This window comes from Hydra vulgaris, chromosome 10 (genome assembly GCF_038396675.1).
Source record: "Hydra vulgaris chromosome 10, alternate assembly HydraT2T_AEP".
NCBI lineage: Eukaryota > Metazoa > Cnidaria > Hydrozoa > Anthoathecata > Hydridae > Hydra > Hydra vulgaris.
Window position 1 is genome coordinate 6,268,578 of NC_088929.1, and position 18,923 is coordinate 6,287,500.

The 18,923-nt window shown below is 24.9% G+C and overlaps 1 protein-coding gene across 1 annotated transcript in view; it reads left to right on the forward strand.

Annotated features, from left to right (window-relative positions):
- LOC100205244 (uncharacterized) overlaps window positions 1–18,923 on the forward strand; it is a 79,267-nt gene that overhangs the window by 49,804 nt on the left and 10,540 nt on the right. The window contains exons 15-24 of the mRNA XM_065807166.1: window positions 731–862; window positions 1,133–1,222; window positions 1,733–1,918; window positions 11,301–11,393; window positions 14,877–14,981; window positions 15,943–16,038; window positions 16,602–16,694; window positions 17,039–17,134; window positions 17,230–17,325; window positions 17,642–17,737. Coding sequence (XP_065663238.1) covers window positions 731–862; window positions 1,133–1,222; window positions 1,733–1,918; window positions 11,301–11,393; window positions 14,877–14,981; window positions 15,943–16,038; window positions 16,602–16,694; window positions 17,039–17,134; window positions 17,230–17,325; window positions 17,642–17,737 — 1,083 coding nt within the window. The remainder of the gene's footprint in view (window positions 1–730; window positions 863–1,132; window positions 1,223–1,732; window positions 1,919–11,300; window positions 11,394–14,876; window positions 14,982–15,942; window positions 16,039–16,601; window positions 16,695–17,038; window positions 17,135–17,229; window positions 17,326–17,641; window positions 17,738–18,923) is intronic.

The following is an 18,923-nucleotide window of genomic DNA, read 5'->3' on the forward strand; positions in this document are numbered from 1 at the left end:
ATTAGAAGCATTTATTAAAGAAAGTTATTCTTTTATTTAACTTATTCCATCATTACAAAATTTATTAATTAAATAATATATTTTACAAATAAATAACAATTTATTTTCTTATTTTCCTATTATATAATATAAGGTATTGAGAAAAAAACGTCAAATATAACAAAAACATTTTTAAAAGCGAAGAGATGTACAAATCGAATAAATGTAAGAAAAAAAATTAACAAAATTTTTCATAGTTCTAGCGTACATAGCAAATTAGTTTTTTAATTATAAGAACTGATAAAAATTGTGAATAAATTGCATATCAATACTTTCAATTGTTTTTAAATCATTATAAATGGTAATGTTTTTTTCAACAACGACTCGAAAAGAATACAAAAGTTGTATAAAAATTTTATTTAAAAAAAAAATTTTATTTCCTTTTTTTAATTAATAAACTTTCTAGTTTATCTAATTAAACTTGATATTTTGTTACAATTTTGTTTCTTTTTTTTAGGGTTGTTTTTTTTTTTTTAGTAGATAAGTTTAGCTTTTTGCCTCATATTATTGAAACGCTTTATAAGTTAAAAGGTGTGAACTGCCATGGTCAGTTTTTCTAAAAAAATTACTTTAAACATTTATGAACAAGGCATTTGACCACACATGCTTTCCGGGAAGGCTTAATATATATATATATATATACATGATTATTTTTTTCTGTATTAAATTTTAAGTTTTTAACTTTTCTTAGAAAGAATTAAAACAAACAGAACTAAATGAATTCAGAGCGAAAACAGTATCTTTGGAAAAAAGAATGTTAACTATTGCTGCTACTAATGCTGATTTAAATACTGCTAATTCAAGACTTTCTTCTTTAAATCAGGTGACTGTCAAAAGTGGTTAAATACAAGTCATGTTATTAAAGTATTTAGAATTGTAGGACAGGTTTATTGTAGGATTAGGTTTATAGTTAAACTACTTTGTTACTTAACAACTTTTAACTTTTATATATTAGAAATTTTGAATAACAAGTTCACTTAATTATTTGCTTTTGTTTTTACTTTTATGTGTAACAAAATTGTTGTTAATTTTTTTATTTTTTGTTATTTTATGCTTAATTATAGTTGTTAGTTTTTTGTTCTTATTATTATAGGAGTTGCAAACTAAAGTAGATCGATTTCAAGAAGAAATACATTTAAAAACAATTGAGATTAAAAAACTTCAAGATAAAATTGCTGAAAAGGTTAATAAAGTTCAAAAAATTAAGTAAAATACTATTACTTCAATACTGCTTAAAAATTAAATAAAAGAAAAAACTAATATTATAAAATAAAATAAAAATCATAATTTTTTTAATTTTATTTTATTCTCTAGTCATAATAATGAAATAGCCATAGTTGAGGAGATTAGTAAATACAGTGATTAATTGATAACAACTAGTACCAATCCTAAAGTAATAAGTACAGTTCTAAAGTATAAAGTAATAATCTTAAATTAACTTTAATGTAAAATTTTAAATTCAGTAAATTATTGCATAATCAAGATTGTTTAAAATTATTAAATAAAATTAATATAAATTTAGAGTCATAGCTAGGCACCCCTGATGACTAAAAGATCAAGTTTTTTTGAGATGGAATGCTAAATCTTTTAGCTGATCAATCCCACCCCATATCTACCACTGAAGTATTTATACATGTAATAGCAATATTTAATTGATAATAAAAACATACTTTTTGGTTAATTTTTTGTCTAGGCTTCACAACAGTTTATAAGTGATGCTAATGATTACCACAGTCTTAAGCAGAAGATTCATGAGCAACAAGTGCATTTAGAGCATACCGAAGAAAGAAATCGAACTTTAAAAGAAGGAAAAGAAATGTTAGAAAATGACTTGTTTAAGTTACAGGAAAAGTTTAATTTGATTGAACTTTCGAATTGTGTAAGTTAATTAATGTGTATATATATATATATATATATATATATATATATATATATATATATATATATATATATATATATATATATATATATATATATATATATATATATGTATATATATATATATATATATATATATATATATATATATATATATATATATATATATATATAAATTTGTAAAAACACTAATCTAATTTTTGATTAATTCAACACTGTGTTTCACCATCAGGAAAAATGTCTAAACATAAAAAAATTTTCAAATTATAGAGAAATTATTTCACAGGAAGTTGGGAATTGTTATAATTAATTATGTAATAACTGTAGTATTTTGCAACCAAGAAGTTGCATCAACTACATTAGATAATTAAAAAATTATGAAAAGAATACTTTAGAATTAGGATAAGTTTGGACTGGTCATTTGTTTTTATAATTTTTTATGAACTTATTTTCATGTCTGCATATAGAAATTAATTCTGATTTTTTATTCAGTAAATTTTCTTGATCTAAATGAGTAATAATTTCAAATTTTTCTTGTAAACATAGTATACATTTTTTGGAAATGTTGTTATAGGCAGGCGCACTTTTTAGGATAGACCAGTTTAATTTAAAATTAATTTTTTTTTCTTTTAGTTGCCAAATATATTTAGACAGCATAGTCTCTTTTGAGTATTTTTTATGTTTAAAAGATTGTTTGTGATTGGCATAACGTTTTTTTCCATTTGCCCTCGGTTAAGTCAATATAATGTTTATCAGGGTCGTTTTGCGACGAAACAATGCGAAATTTGTAAATAATATTTTTTGATAAGCATTTGCCATTCATAGGGCAGTCAAGTTTTTGCTTGCAGTTACAATTTTCAGTATTTTTTTCTTTGAGAAATTCATTTTTATTAATCAATGCAAAATTTTGGCCTTTTATAATTCTTTCAATATTTTTTGTACAGCTATAGCTTACTTTAATAGTGTTTCTGTTAAAAATTTTGTGCAATTTATTAGAGGGAGGGAAATGTTTGTCAACTAATTTTAAAAAGACTTTTCCAATGTTTGTTGAAACATTTTTGCTGTACGGAGGGTTGAACCAAATTATATTTCTATTTTGCTTTTTTGCAATTTTTGTTTCAAATTTTAGCTCGAAATTTTTAAATCCGCTTTTTTTAAGAGCATCTTCATACACGCGTTTGGAAGAGTTAAAAATATTTTCATTAGAGGAGTTTTGATTAAGTCTATTGTTAATTGAAATGGGAATTTGTTTTAAGATTTGAGGGGGATGATTCGAATTTATATTAATATACGATGATTCATCATTAGGTTTTTTATAAGGCCTATAAGAATTTTCTGAGAGGTTAAATATGACATCAAGAAAATTCACAACTTTTAAATTAATGTTTATCTCAATTTGGAAGCCAATGTTTTTGAAAATTTCTATAATATTTCTTCTGACTTTGTCAAGTTGAGGCCCTGATTTATTTTGCATTATTATTAAGCCATTATGGCGGTACAAGCCTAATTGATTAAAATGAACTATTTTAGCTAGGGAATTTAAAATATATAAGCCTACAAATTCGCAAATTTCTGCTCCATCGTAACTTCCCATTGTTACATCAAAGCATTCGTGCGGTGTTTTTTTTTAATCCACGTCTCATTATTAAAATAGAGTAAAGTTTTTCTGCAATGTTTAATTAGACGAATAGTCTCGTCTGTAATTTCAGTGTGGGTTTTTCCAAATTCTATTGTTTTATCTAAAATTTCTGCTGTAATTGAGGGGTAAAAATCATTAATATCAAATTGTATAAACGTGCATTCATTTTTATTACTAATTTTAGAAAACCAATTTATAACATCAGTGGTGTTTTTCCATTGTTGCAAATTTAATTTTTTCTGAATAATATTATTTATTTTATCTAATTTAATTTTACTAACGTGTTACTAACTAGTTCACTTTTTGAAGGTACTAGTAGCCTACAAGGGAGTTTATTTTCAAAATTTGGTTTATGATCTTTTAGTGTTATAAACGCTTGCGCTGGTGCGACTGATTCAATTCTAGCATCTAAATTAATTGTTTTAGCAATGTTTTGGCCTTCTAAATTAATTGAATTTTCTAAGTTTTTTGGGGCTTTTGCGTAGTTATTAGAAATATTATCGCGCAGTAATTTGTGGTGATTATCTGGGGCAATTTGGTATATGTTGCTTGTTTTATCAGCAAAAACTAAAATATTAGGGTTTGATTTTATATTATTAATGTCTAACTTGAGTTCCTTTTGAAAATCATTGTTAGTGTTTTGAAATTTTATTGTTTTAGTCAAGTGTAATAAATCGTTTTCAAAGTTTTCTAGGTTAGGAATAAATGGTGGGGCGTTTTTTGTTTTGAACCCGAAATTTTCTTTTTGGTTATTTTTATTTATTTATTTACATATATATATATATATATATATATTTATATATATGTATATATATGTATATATATACATATTTATATATATGTGTATATATATGTGAATATATATATGTATATATATATATATATATATATATATATATATATATATATATATATATATATATGTATATATATATGTATATATATATGTGTATATATATGTATATATATATATGTATATATATATATGTATATATATATATGTATATATATATATATATATATATATATATATATATATATATATATATATATATATATATATATATATATATATATATATATATATATATATATATATATTGTTAAACGATGGTTTAATAGTAATGTGAGGACTCAATAATAGTGCTGCTCTATTTATTAATAGCATCAAATAACTGAGTTTTGTTTAAATTGAATTTTACAAGCTACTGCAAGCCCCAAGCTGTCACAGAGAAAAGAATAAATTCCATATTAACTCAAAATTTTTCCCAGTTGCACCATTTTAAATAATTATTATTCAAAAGCCTTCAATATATCAAGAGCAATAGCCCTTGCGAGATGCTATTTTGGTAAAATTTTGGTAAAAAATAAAATTTGTGTTAGCAATAATTTAAAGACATTGGTACTTAAGATATTTGTTCTTGTGAAAACATGAAAAAAATGATTACAATTAAAAATAGCAGCTTCTTAAGAAGGTGAAAGCCAGGGTAGAATCAGTTAAAAAAGAATAAAAGTTTCTAAGCATGCCTGAATCCAGGAAGTATGTAGGAGTCATAATTATCAGCAAAGAGACATCAGCTTAATGACTGTCACAAAGAAAACAGCTAATAGAATTCCAGTCAGCTTAAAAGTAGTAGTAAGTATCATTTGTTCATTTAGTATGGTTTTTGATCAGCTTGACATGACATTAGCTCGATCAATTACCACTGAAAAAAGTTTAGCACAAGTCAATAACAAGAAAAATGACTTAAGGGCTCTCTTATTTTCAAAAGCTGTTTCTTAACCTGTTTTTTCACACAACACTGATTCTGGTCCTTGTTTTAGAGTTTAGATTTGAGAGTGAGTTGCAATTATATAAAAGACTGAGGTCCTCTTTGACAATGATGGCCACTTCTGGAAAAGCAAATTAAGAAAAAAAGACAGTCTCTTTTTCCATCCACAGTAAAAGCTCTTTCCTAGTGATTCTTAGGAGGATATAAGATAACTCTTTGACTCTGTCTAAGAGATTGATTGCCACTGTCACTGGACAGTCTGACTCTGTCCAGTGATATAATCTTTAAAAGATCTCAACATTGGCTGTCTGAATTCTAGGCTTCTCAATTGACTTTTCTTTTTTACCTAGATCTACAAAAGACATCTGTTTGGTGAGTAAATAAAATAGAAAAAGTTTAGAAAAAAAAAATTAGTGATGTGGTAGAAAACCAAAAAACTTTATCCAAGGAGACCACTATATTTTATAAACAAACTCATTTCAGAGCTTCCCAAATCACAGTTGCTAACTGGTGATATTTTAAGGAGAAATTTGTTTTCAATGCAGATAAGGTATAAGTAAACAAAAATCAAAATTAGTTGCTGAATATTAGAAGCAGTAAAAGGGTATCAGTTAATATGTCAACTCCTTCATGCAAAATTTGAGATATTAAAGGAAAAAAAAGTCAAGAAAGTAATGAAATCTGATTGCTCAAGTAAAATGGAGATACCAAACAGAACTTAAAAAGTAAGATAAATTTTTAAGAAATAAAAAATTTATAAAAAGCAGCTTTGTTAAGAAGGAATTCTAGAATTTTCCAGAAAGCAAAAGTTCTTGTGTATGTACTGAAGCCACTGGCAGCTGGCTATTTCAGTATGACATAAGACTGATTGTCTAAGCATGCAGTACAAGTTCTGCTTCATTTTGAGGTCATGAAAAGATCTAAAATACCATCTGCAGGCCCCTGTTTTATTAGTAGAATTTTTGTTGAGTTTTGATCATTTTTAGGGTTTGCACAAGTGCCTCAATAGTCTAATTTTATACCTTTTTATCCTTTTTTTAAGCCTATTTTTAGCCCAGTTAAGTTAGTTTTATATGTCAAAGTAACTCAATGTTTTTCTTTCCAAAGTTTCTTCTAAATTAGAAGAAATATTTTAAAAAGCATGGTAATTTTATTAAAATGTTTCTAATATATGTAAATCTGTCTACAACTTTTTCAAATTTTTGCGTTTTGCTGTTGTTTTTTTAAAAACACAGTATATAAAGCATTTTTCAATTTCAGTCAACAAACTTTCTAACAATTTTTTCTTTTCTTGTGACAGTAAATCTTGTCTCTTCCTTTCTGGCAGTATCAATATTATCTTTATAAGTTTTACTACAGTAGTGGTAAGAGTGCTCGCTTTGTAAGCGAGAGGTTCGGAGTTCGACTCCCACCACGTCCCTGGAAGTACTGCGCTCAACTTAGTTTCTCCGCGCAGCGGCCTTGCTCGGCAAGGTTTGTGTTTCAGAGTTAAAGGTTGAGAGAGGGTTGCACCACGAATAATAACTAAAAAATAAAAAACACAAAAAAATGAGTAGCCTCCTCGACTGTAGTGGGCCTTGGGGAGGTGAATAATCTGGAAAAAAAAAAAAACTGTTCTTTCAGAGCAATCATTAACAACAGAACAATGGAAAAAAAAACTCCTGAAACTTTAAGTAGAAATGGTTGTCCAATATTCTGGGGGCTTAAGGGTTCAGAAACCATGCATGTCTTTGATTGTATTCTTGAAACCTATTCATTTCCCAAAGAGGTCTCATATCCTGGATGAAACAAAAAATGTTAAGTGCCAACCTTTGTTTAAAATATATATATTTTTAGCTTCTTTTATTAATTCAGAATCATTTTTTTTATCATAGAATCCTTATATATTATAAATCTATTTCATACTTATAAATTTGGTGCCTAACTGACATGGAGCAAGAGACTAGTTCTGCTTTGAGAAATCAAGTAGTATAAAAGTTGCTATTTTAGTGATTTTATGTTTCTGTTGTTTTGTCAGGCTGGGTATTGCATCCATCAAAAAGCTTGAGCATTTTGTAGTATATAACTATAAAAAAATTTTTCATTAGATACCATTATTTAGTTAAAGTCGAAATATTTATTGATAAAAAACAAATTCCTTCCTTTTGTCTTGAAGCTACAATTTCCTGTCTTTGAACTTTTCACAAGTATCAAAAGTCAGGGAAATTTAGATATGTTCAGGGAAAATAAGGGAAAAAACATTGATTTTGTTAAAAGTCAGGGAAAATCAGGGAATTTTTTAACTCTATATTAATTTAATGTTTAAAAATGTTTTGTAGTAAATCTTTTAGGTTACTAATAATCATATAGCTCAAAAGATTGTTCATGTATATTATTATTTTATCATTATAAAATAAATTAACTTTTATTCTTATCATTTATTTACAGTATGAACCAAACAAAAAATTTATGCAAAACATTTAGTCATTTCAAGTTGAACCATTTTTCAATAATTTAAATGAATTTATCAAGTATTCTTTTATGTAGAAATAGCTGCAACATGTGAAGACTTTCAAAGTTTTTTTTATGTAGAAATGTGAAGATTTTTATGTAGAAATGTGAAATTTAGCTGTAACATGTGAAGAGTTTTTTTAAGACCATATTGTATTTTCATTCTGAAGTGAATATAAAATATGGTTTTGAGTGGTCCATTGTTAAAAATGGTTGGTAAATAGCACAGATAAAAAGTCAATCAAGTGTAAAACATGCCAAGTTTAATTTAACTTAATTAAATCATAGAGCTGTGACAATTCATATGGAAGGAAAAAATATGTTCAGAAATCAAAATCAGTATCCTGCTACTTTAAGCCTGCACAATCTACATCCAAAAAGCAAGCAGTTTTTTTAATAGATCAATCTAATATAACTTTTGCAGAAATCTCTTCTGTTTTACAAAAATGCAATACAAAACAATTTCTCATTGAACTCATTGAAATGCAAATAGTCTATTATATCAAAAAAATGTTTCTTGATAGCACAATTGCTAAATCCTTTGAGATGAAAAGAAAAAAAACTTGGTAAATAATTTTGCTCTTTGGCATTGTTTACACTTTTAACACAAAATATCAAGAAATCTACTTTTTATACCTTTTCTTTGATGAACGTCTGAATGATTCTTTTCAAAATTGTGAAATGGATCTAAATATTAGTTTTTTGTGATTTGTATTCAACAGTGAATATATTGTGTTAAATATAAATATTTTGAATCTTATTTTTCGGGCTACTCCACTGCAAAAAATTTACTTTTTTTAAAAAAAAGTTAAGCTTTACATGTCTAAATCTGAAAAAAATTGCCAGAAAAGCTGAATGTGTAAAAAAGTTTTATGAGCATTTTTCAGTAATAAGCTTTTGGTCTTCGACCAAGCGTAATGAGCTTGGTCAAAAACCCAAAAGTAGCAGGCATATTGTGTTGTAAGCAACCAAAATGCAAGAGTTATGAGAGTCGTAGAAGGAACTAAAGATGATTTAACGCTCACATTGAACAAGTGAACTTTTTTAGTTACATTGTAGTTTGTTGCAGAAATTCTTTAGTGTCATATCAGACAGACGCCTAAAGATAATTGCATCTCTTTAAAGATTTGTTTTCAACTGTTTTTAAGCTGTTTAAGCTAGTTATTTAAAATATTTCAAATGTTGTTTATGAGCTTTTTTGTAATGTTGTAAATGTTTGTAAATGTTGTTTATGAGCTTTTATGAGTTGGTTATTTTTATTTCATTTTAAATGTTGGGTATTCTTATGAGCTGTCTAGTCATTTAATATATTTTAAATGTTGTGTATTCTTATGAGCTGTCTAGTCATTTAATATATTTTAAATGTTGGGTATTCTTATGAGCTGTCTAGTCATTTAATATATTTTAAATGTTGGGTATTCTTTTTTGTAATGTTGTAAATGTTTGTAAATGTTGTTTATGAGCTTTTTTGTAATGTTGCAAATGTTTGTAAATGTTGTTTTTGAGCTTTTTTGTAATGTTGTAAATGTTTGTAAATGTTGTTTATGAGCTTTTTTGTAATGTTGTAAATGTTTGTAAATGTTGTTTACGAGCTTTTTTGTAATGTTGTAAATGTTTGTAAATGTTGTTTATGAGCTTTTTTGTAATGTTGCAAATGTTTGTAAATGTTGTTTTTGAGCTTTTTTGTAATGTTGTAAATGTTTGTAAATGTTGTTTTTGAGCTTTTTTGTAATGTTGTAAATGTTTGTAAATGTTGTTTATGAGCTTTTTTGTAATGTTGTAAATGTTTGTAAATGTTGTTTATGAGCTTTTTTGTAATGTTGTAAATGTTTGTAAATGTTGTTTACGAGCTTTTTTGTAATGTTGTAAATGTTTGTAAATGTTGTTTATGAGCTTTTTTGTAATGTTGTAAATGTTTGTAAATGTTGTTTATGAGCTTTTATGAGTTGGTTATTTTTATTTCATTTTAAATGTTGGGTATTCTTATGAGCTGTCTAGTCATTTAATATATTTTAAATGTTGTGTATTCTTATGAGCTGTCTGGTCATTTAATATATTTTAAATGTTGGGTATTCTTATGAGCTGTCTAGTCATTTAATATATTTTAAATGTTGGGTATTCTTATGAGCTTTTATTCAGATTAATTTTGACATTCTTTGTGTTTAATATTAGTTTTTATATTTATTTCAAATATCAATTTTCTAATTTCAACTGTTTTTTTAAATGGTATTGTACAAAATGTTTGATTATTTATTTTTATTATCTAACAAATTATTGGTTTTCTATATAAAACAGAAATATAAAAATTCCTTGTTAATGGAAAGTGATCTGATTTCTTTGGGGGAGGGGTAAAAATAGCGTTTCTGAGGGTTTATGTTGAAGTTTTAATGCCAAGTTTTTGAGTACAAATGATAAAAATATCAGGAGAAATAAAGCAAAATTTTATTGAAAAAAATCAGGGACTTTTATTCTAGTGGCTTTAGTACAAAAAATACAAAAAAAAACTTTGACATAAATCCCTGTTAATAGAGAATCAAAAAAAAAATCACTATCTAAATAAAATTACTACATAGTACACACAACAAAATTACTACATAGTACATATAACAAAGGTAACTAAAAATTCAGATATCTAGTTATTGAGCGACCTTTTTTAAAGACCCGCTGCTGCTGATGTTTTTGAAGAGTTTGATTCTTTTATGTTTTTGATTATCTAGCCAAAGTTCCCCTGGAATGCTCAATCTTCTCAACACCTTTATATTCAAAATATAAAGAAATATTACTGCAAAATGTGGAACCAAAAAAAAACATTTAAAGTAATATTTTACAAAACTGTTAACCAATTATATAAAACCGTAAAAGAGCAAAAGAGGTTGAACGTTTATGTTCAGCTTTCCACCAGATTAGCTATTATACTATTAACTATGGAAGCCTATGACTTATTTCTTTCCCAATAACTGTATCAGCAGTTCTCTTGAGAACATCTTTTGGAAGTAGAGCATTATTAAGCTTGTTAGATTTCTACTCAGGGTATTGAAAATCATTATCTTTTTTTCAATAAGTTTTTGATGAATCTGATTTTTGTTATTGAACAATAACTCTAATTAGTTTATGGAAAAAGTCAGGAAATTAATCAATAAAAATTCCACAAAAATAATTTTATAAATTTAAATTTTATTTATAAATATACCAATGTTTAAGTTATAGCCTAACTATATTATTATAAATTATTAAAATAACAAAATCAATTTTAAATTTTAAAAACAATCTTAGTAAAGTGACAAATATAATTATAAAGAAAAAAAAATTTGTAAAATTCTTTTGTTAAATATAAAATTCTGAGCTGTACACATCTAGTCTATGCTATATATAAACTCGCTTTTCACAAAATTTTAAAATAAAGTTATAATTGAAATTTTTACTTTAATTATTTTTAGATAGTTAGATAAATAGATTAAATAATATTAATATTTTAATTATAGGAGCTGTCTAAACGATGCAAAGAACTTGAACAAGCAAAGAATTATCAAAAAGAAGCTGATTATAATATTGAAAAACTTGTTGCAGAGAACAAGGTTTGTAAATAATAATCTGTGTTAATATTGCAGTCCAAGTTGCCAACCAATTTTACATACATTTTAGTGATATTGAATAATTGCAATTTCAATAGTTGTGTCATTGGCGAGTAAAGCCACTTTATAGTAAGATTATTGATATAGAAGAAAAATAACACAGTATGAAAGAATAAAAGTTGCTGTACCCAAAAGCTATTGAAAATGAAGGAGAGTATCCATTGAGGACAAATTAGAAAGTTTACTAATAGTTAAAAAACTTTTAAAATAAATCAAAGTTTATTTTTAAAGTTTTTTAGACGAGGAGAGCTTTATGGAGACCAGCATGATAGACTTTATCAAAAGATGTCAATTGTTTTTTGATAAAATCTCTTGCCTTACTGTTTCCATTTAATGATAGAATATTTCTGTTAATACAGTTAAGAAGTCAGCATTAGAACAAAAGAACCAAGTTCTGCATTGATTATCAGGAAAAAAAATTGATTGACTCTAGATGAGATGTTAGAAGTTTTTTGATTAAAGTCTGACTTGCTATTAGTTTGGTTAGCAGTTTGGTGGAATTATGTCCTTGGCTACAAAATTAACCTCATTCTGTTGGTAGTATAAAGTTGTATCTTTTGAATAATTGCAAGTGGCTAGATTCAGCCAAATTAAAGTTTAAAAAAGGTTAAAGTTTCTTTTGCAGGCACTCTTCGATGGTAATTTTTGTATTTACAGTGTCTGTATTTAAAAAAGATGTACTTTGTTGACCACAGCCACAAATAGCTTGCAAAAGGTATTTTTACTCAAGTTTTTTCACGACCCTATGTTTTAAATTTTGAGTAGAAATGATGTCCAGATAATCCTTTAAAAAAACCAGTGCAGTAAGGTATGTTGTTCATTACAATGCATATTTTTTCTTTCATCAACAGTTTTTAAAGCAGCTTCAAATAGAATTGCTTTTTTTTTTTTTTAATAATTTCTGTTTTTCTTTGAGTCTCAGGATTTTTATATTTTATAGGATCTATAACCTTTAGATTTCTTAATTCTTTCAACCGTAGTTTTACTTGTGTTGAGTTTTTTAGCTAAATTTTGTGGTGATCATTTGTAGCAATTGCTCTGGATTTCTCTTGAGTGCTTCCTTTCATAACAAATTTTTTTGATACAAATTTTATTTTTTAACTGTTTTTAAATTTTCTTTTAATAGTTTTGTTTTCATCGTACATTTTTATAACATGTTGAACAGTTCTTAGTGGAATTCCCAGCTGAACACACATTTTTTTCTTAAACAACTCTTGATTTGGTATAAAAATGTTGCAAGATGTTGCATAAAAGTTGCATACCAAGGAAGTTGTAGTATCAAGGAAGTACCTAGTTTCATACCTTCTACATGACTGTAACTAGATCCAGTTTACATTTACCTTAGATGAGTATTTCTATATAGCCACACAACGTTTTACTCAACCAATAGCCACACATTTTACTCAACCAATAACCGCACAACATTTACTTAACTAAAAGCCATACAACATTTTACTCAACCAATAGCCACACAACATTTACTCAATCAATAGCCACACAACATTTTGTCAACCAATAGCTATACAAGATTTTAATTCAGAGTAAGCTCTTCCTATCTTTTCCTAAAAATGCGAGTTTTGAAATAAACTACACAAAAAAACCAAGAACTATACAAAACATAAAATATATAACTATAATACTATATATATCAGAATAGTATATAATATAATATAAAACAGTATAATAAAATATATATATATTATTATTATTATTGTATAATTTATAATGTAATAAGAATATCAGAATCTAAATAAAATATCAAAAACCACATAAAATATCAGAAACTATGTAAAAAAATCTTTATAAAATTAATTTTGTGTAAACATTATTAATACATAATAAAATTTGCAAACATAATAGTCATGAAATTATGTCAACATAATAATCCTGTTAGTGTATTGAGGGGTATAGCAGTAGTAAACTATGTTTGTTTTTTTTGCTAATAATAGTCCCAGAATCAAAAGATTTATTTGAAACTTGTTAAATTTAGTGGCAAAAGTGTTTAGTTTCCCAATGAGCATTCATTTATCTTAAATATATGGCTAATAGTCTTCAAATATTAGAAGTATTACTTGCTTATAGCTTTTAATTATTTTTATACTATATGCATTTATTACTTATAGCATCATTGATTATCATTATGCATGATTCACAACATGTCTTTTAGTTTTAAAAACTTATTTCAGTTTCTAAAATTTTCCTAAAATAGTTTTTGTTTCTAAAAGTTTTAAATGCTTTTATAAAGAAATATAACAAATTATAAAAAAGCATATTAAAAGTGGTGAAATGAAGTAGAAATATGAAAAATAATTTTTTTAATCTATTAACTGGAAGCTAAATAAAAAACTTACATTAAGTTTTGTGAAAAAAAATTGTTTACTTTTATATGCTTCTATATGTAAAGCTCTCTACCGCATTTTATAATTTCAATGGCAGCTTTAGGTTGAGAAGGTTTTCCTATCTAGTTTTCTTGTATAATTTTTTTTTTTGTTAATTGAGGGTCCAATGTTGTTAACATTAATTTTATCCCCAGTTTGGTCTTCCTGTTCTATCCTTAGTTAGGCAATCACTACTTCATTCATTATGGGTTCAGTAGTTGTAACACTTGTTCTTCATTATTGGTTCAGTAATAACCGCTTTTTTGAGAGCCTTTTCTATTTTATGTAAAAGTGTTCTAGCCATATGATTAAAGTATTTTGCTAATTGGGTAAACGATTAGCATTAGTATCTGCAATGGTTTCATCTTTATGTTATCCATAGACATAAAGAATATAAGTTTAAGTTACTATATTCAGTAATTAACTACATAATTTCTTTAACTAGATAATTTCAAAAGATATATTTTCACATAATATTCTCACACAAACAATATATAGTTTTAATTATTCAATTATTAATTTCTTATTATTATTGTTGTTAGATAAAAAATAATTTTAAACTTACTACAACTTTTTTTCTTTTTTAATTTAATTATTGTAATATAAATAAAATATAAAATATAAATAAAATATAAAAGTTTAATTTTTTTTTTTTATAGTTGTTTGTTTAGTTCAATATCAATTGCCGTAGTGAATGTAGTTGCAGTTACCGTAGTGAATGTATTTGCAGTTGCCTTAGTGAATGTAGTTGCAGTTGCTGTAGTGAATGTAGTTGCAGTTGCCGTAGTGAATGTTATTGAATTTTTAAAAGATTTTAATAGTTTCTTTCAACTTTTTTTCATGTATTTGTTATTATGACTCTATCACAAGAAAATTATACATAATTTTTTTTTGAAGTATTTTTTTTAATTTTATTTCAATTTGCTTTGTGTCATCAGAAACTGAATTAAGACTGAATTTTAAAACTGGTCCTATGCCTTAAAATAAATTACTGCAGAGTGTCTAGAATTGTATTTTTTTAACCTTTTTGTTATCATGATTCATTTAGGAGCATCAAAAAACTATAAAAGTTTTAGAGGAAAAGTTAGCAGAAGCAGAGTATAAATACTCACAGTACCTTCTTACACAAAATGATAAATGTATGGAGTTTGAGGTAAGTGCAAATGTTAAAGAAACCTATGTTAACAAATGTTAAAGAAACCTATGTTAACAAATGTTCAAAAAACCTATGTTAACAAATGTTAAAGAAACCTATGTTAACAAATGTTAAAGGAACCTATGTTAACAAATGTTAAAGAAACCTATGTTAACAAATGTTAAAGAAACTTATGTTAACAAATGTTAAAGAAACCTATGTTAACAAATGTTAAAGAAGCCTATGTTAACAAATGTTAAATGTTAAGTATTTTATTAGTATTTTTATTTTTTAAACTCCATAAAGTTTTAAGAAACAAAGCTGTTTCGAATGTGATTAAAATTTTTTTGAGCTTTTTGAATATTCAACTTAAACAAAAATAATGTTTGAAATTTACAACATTTAGTTTCTAATCAATATTTAAACCTATTTTGTATTTAAGTAAGGAATTACAAGAAATTTAAATTAGGGCTGAAAAACAATCTTTAAATCATGATTAGATGCGCTATATACAGATATTATTTATCTAAAATAATATAAACTTTTCTATACTTATCTAAAAAAATTCAAATTTTACAATATTACCCACCTTTTTGTACCCACCTATACTCATTGTTTATTACTGTTATTTTATCATTTTAAAATTAACAAATTTATACTATTATTATTATTTTGTACCCACCTTGTACTCATTGTTTATTACTCTATTGTTATCATTTTAAAATTAACAAATTTTATAATTAAAATAAAGAATTAAGGTAATAAATTAAGATATATGAGGTTATATGGGCTTCATGGAAACTAAAATTTTTTTATGTATAGATTTACTCCAGTGCTAACTATAATGCTTAAATGACATGAACCACAATTTCTTTAATTTGCATTTTCTTCATTCAAGTAAAAGTTTAAATGAATTTTGTTTACAAAATCATTTAAAACAATCAATACTTCTATAGCTTAAAGTAGTTCTTACATTTAGGATATTGTCTCACAAAATGAAGCATTAGAACACAGCAATATTGAAAAAGATTCAAAAATCCTTGAGCTTGAGTACTCCATTCAAAAGAAAGAGAGAGTAGGTTTTTTTGTGTAACTGTATTTATGTTATGTTCAGTTTTGCGTTCTTGTTTTGAATTCTTACTCCATGCAGCTTATGTTGTTTAGTTTTGAATTCTTACTTCTCAATGAAGTTCATGTATCTTGACTGGAAATAGATTTAAAAAAATTTTCTGTGAGAAAAAATAAAATTTATTAGCACAACTCTTGTTTCAGGAGCGCATCATGGGAATGCGTGAATTGCTACATATTGTTGTGTTATAAAATAAAATAAAATTAGGTTTATAAATTTCAATACTTTTGCTCTTTAATTATTAGTAATTATTTTAATCTATATAATTTATATTTATATTTAAAATTTATTTAAAAAAAAAATGCTATTTGCACAAAAAAATTAGCTTTTTTTAATTGTATTCTTATTAAATGATTATTCACTTTTTTATTTTATTTTTTTATTTTTTTTTTTACTCAAAAAAAAGTAGTAACTTTTTATTATTATTTTTATTACTGTTGTAGTATATATGTTATTGTTGTAGTATATAAGTTATTGTTATAGTATATATGTTATTGTTGTTTATATAGGAATTTCGAGAGATTGAAGATCAATTAGAAGATGAAAGTAGAAAGAGAAAAAGAGATATAGAACAAAAGGATGATCTTGAAAAAACCAAAAATGTAAATTTTCTTTTTAAATGTGTTGCATATTTTAAAAAATAAAGTGGAAGTGATTTAAATAACAAAAGGGTAAACTAATAGGTCTTCTTAAATATTATATACATATATATATATATATATATATATATATATATATATATATATATATATATATATATATATATATATATATATATATATATATATATATATATATATATATATATATATATATATATATATATATATATATATATATATATATAGTAATAATATAAAGATTATTTTTAATTAAATCAATAATACTTGATAATTTAGATAATTTAAAAAAAAAAGATTTCTTTCAAAATATATTTTTCTATTAGGAGTTGCTCATAAAAGTGGATGAGTTAAAAAAGCAACTCAGTGATAAGGAAAAGTCAATACAATCAATGAAAAATCAAATAATCAAACAAGAAAAGGTAAAAAAAGTTATATTTTAAAAAACCTACCTATTTTCTAGGGTTTTTTTGAGATTTTGTAATTTTAAAATTACTTGTCAAATCATTTTTTTAAGAAAATAAAAAAACAAAAATCAATGTCAGAAATGGAGAGTAGTGGTAAGGAAGATTTGTTTCAAGAAATTAAGCGACAACACCAACACGATTTATTGGTTTGTTTTTTTATGGTTTATCATAATAGTATAATTTCAACGATAAAGTGTTTTTCTGATAAATTTTTAAACTATACTTTAATAGTATAAACTCTATTAGCTTTATGTAATTGAGTTAATAATGTTAATTATGTAATTGAGTTAATTATGTTAATTATGTAATTGAGTTAATTATGTTAATTAAATAATTTAGTTAATTATGTTATTTATGTAGTTAATTTGTGAAATGTAGATATGTATTCAAGTCATAAAAATTAGTTTATTTGATGAAATTAAAAAAATTTTTAATGACTAAAATATATTAACATATATAAAGGCCCTGGAAACAAAAGTGGAATGTCTTCAAAAGCAACTTGTTGAAAAAGCACTTTCAAACAAAAAGTACGAGTTTGCTTGTAGTAAAGAAAAAGAGGTTTGTTATTATTAATATTTATTTTTTATAAGTAAAATATATTGAATAAATTTATTTAATATAATACTGTGGATGTGGGCTGATATAAAACAATAAGAAATTGTTTTAGTACAGGTTCATTGTCTTTATATTATATCATAATAGATGTAAAAAACATTGTTGGGTGTTCCAGTGATAGCTCAGTATTTGACCTTGGACTACAATAGCATAATCTGCAAAGTCGCCAAAAATTATTATGCTTTTATTTAATTATGATCCATATTTTGTTTTAGTTGATTAAGGGGAAAAATCTTCAAACAAGAAACATGCAACTAAAAAAAAAGGAATAATGAAATAAAATACATTAAAAAATGTTCCAAATGCTCAGTTGATGTATCTGTTGAAACACCCACAAATGGCTATTTCAGCATAACATCACATGTCAACATCAATGTGTGTATTTGTGTGTGTGTGTATATATATATATATATATATATATATATATATATATATATATATATATATATATATATATATATATATATATGTATATATATATGTATATGTATATATATATATATTTATATATATATATATATATATATATATATATATATATATATATATATATATATATATATATATATATATATATATATATATATATATATGATTGCTTATTAAAAATTTACAAACTTTTTTTAAGTATATGGCAATAAATTTTTTTTATATTACCAATGCCTTTATCAGTGTTGTAGTTTGATTAATATATTTTAAAAGTTATATAAAAATAGTAATTAAACAAATTAACCCAAAATTAAACTGAAAAAAATCATCAGTTTTTTCTTGGCTTGCTCCCTGATTAAGAAAAAAACTAGATCAAGTACAGAAGAATCAAAATTACAATGTCAGGTTTATCTTCATTAACTATGACTGGCCAAGTTGCTAGAAAAAATTAAAAAAAAAAATTAGCTCTGCTTTAGACAAAAGTAGGAAAAACTTGGTAAAGATGCCAAGATGGAAATTACAATATCTAAATAGACCTATAACAAAGTATCTTATGGAGGCAAAGATAGAGATCAAAAGCTAAGTTTGCTGCAAAAGAAGTTTTTTTATTATGAAGAACCTGCTGAGCATCATGCTGGATTAAAGAGTCACAGAAGCTAAAAAGGAGACCCTTGAGAACAATATTTTAAAGTCTTTATCA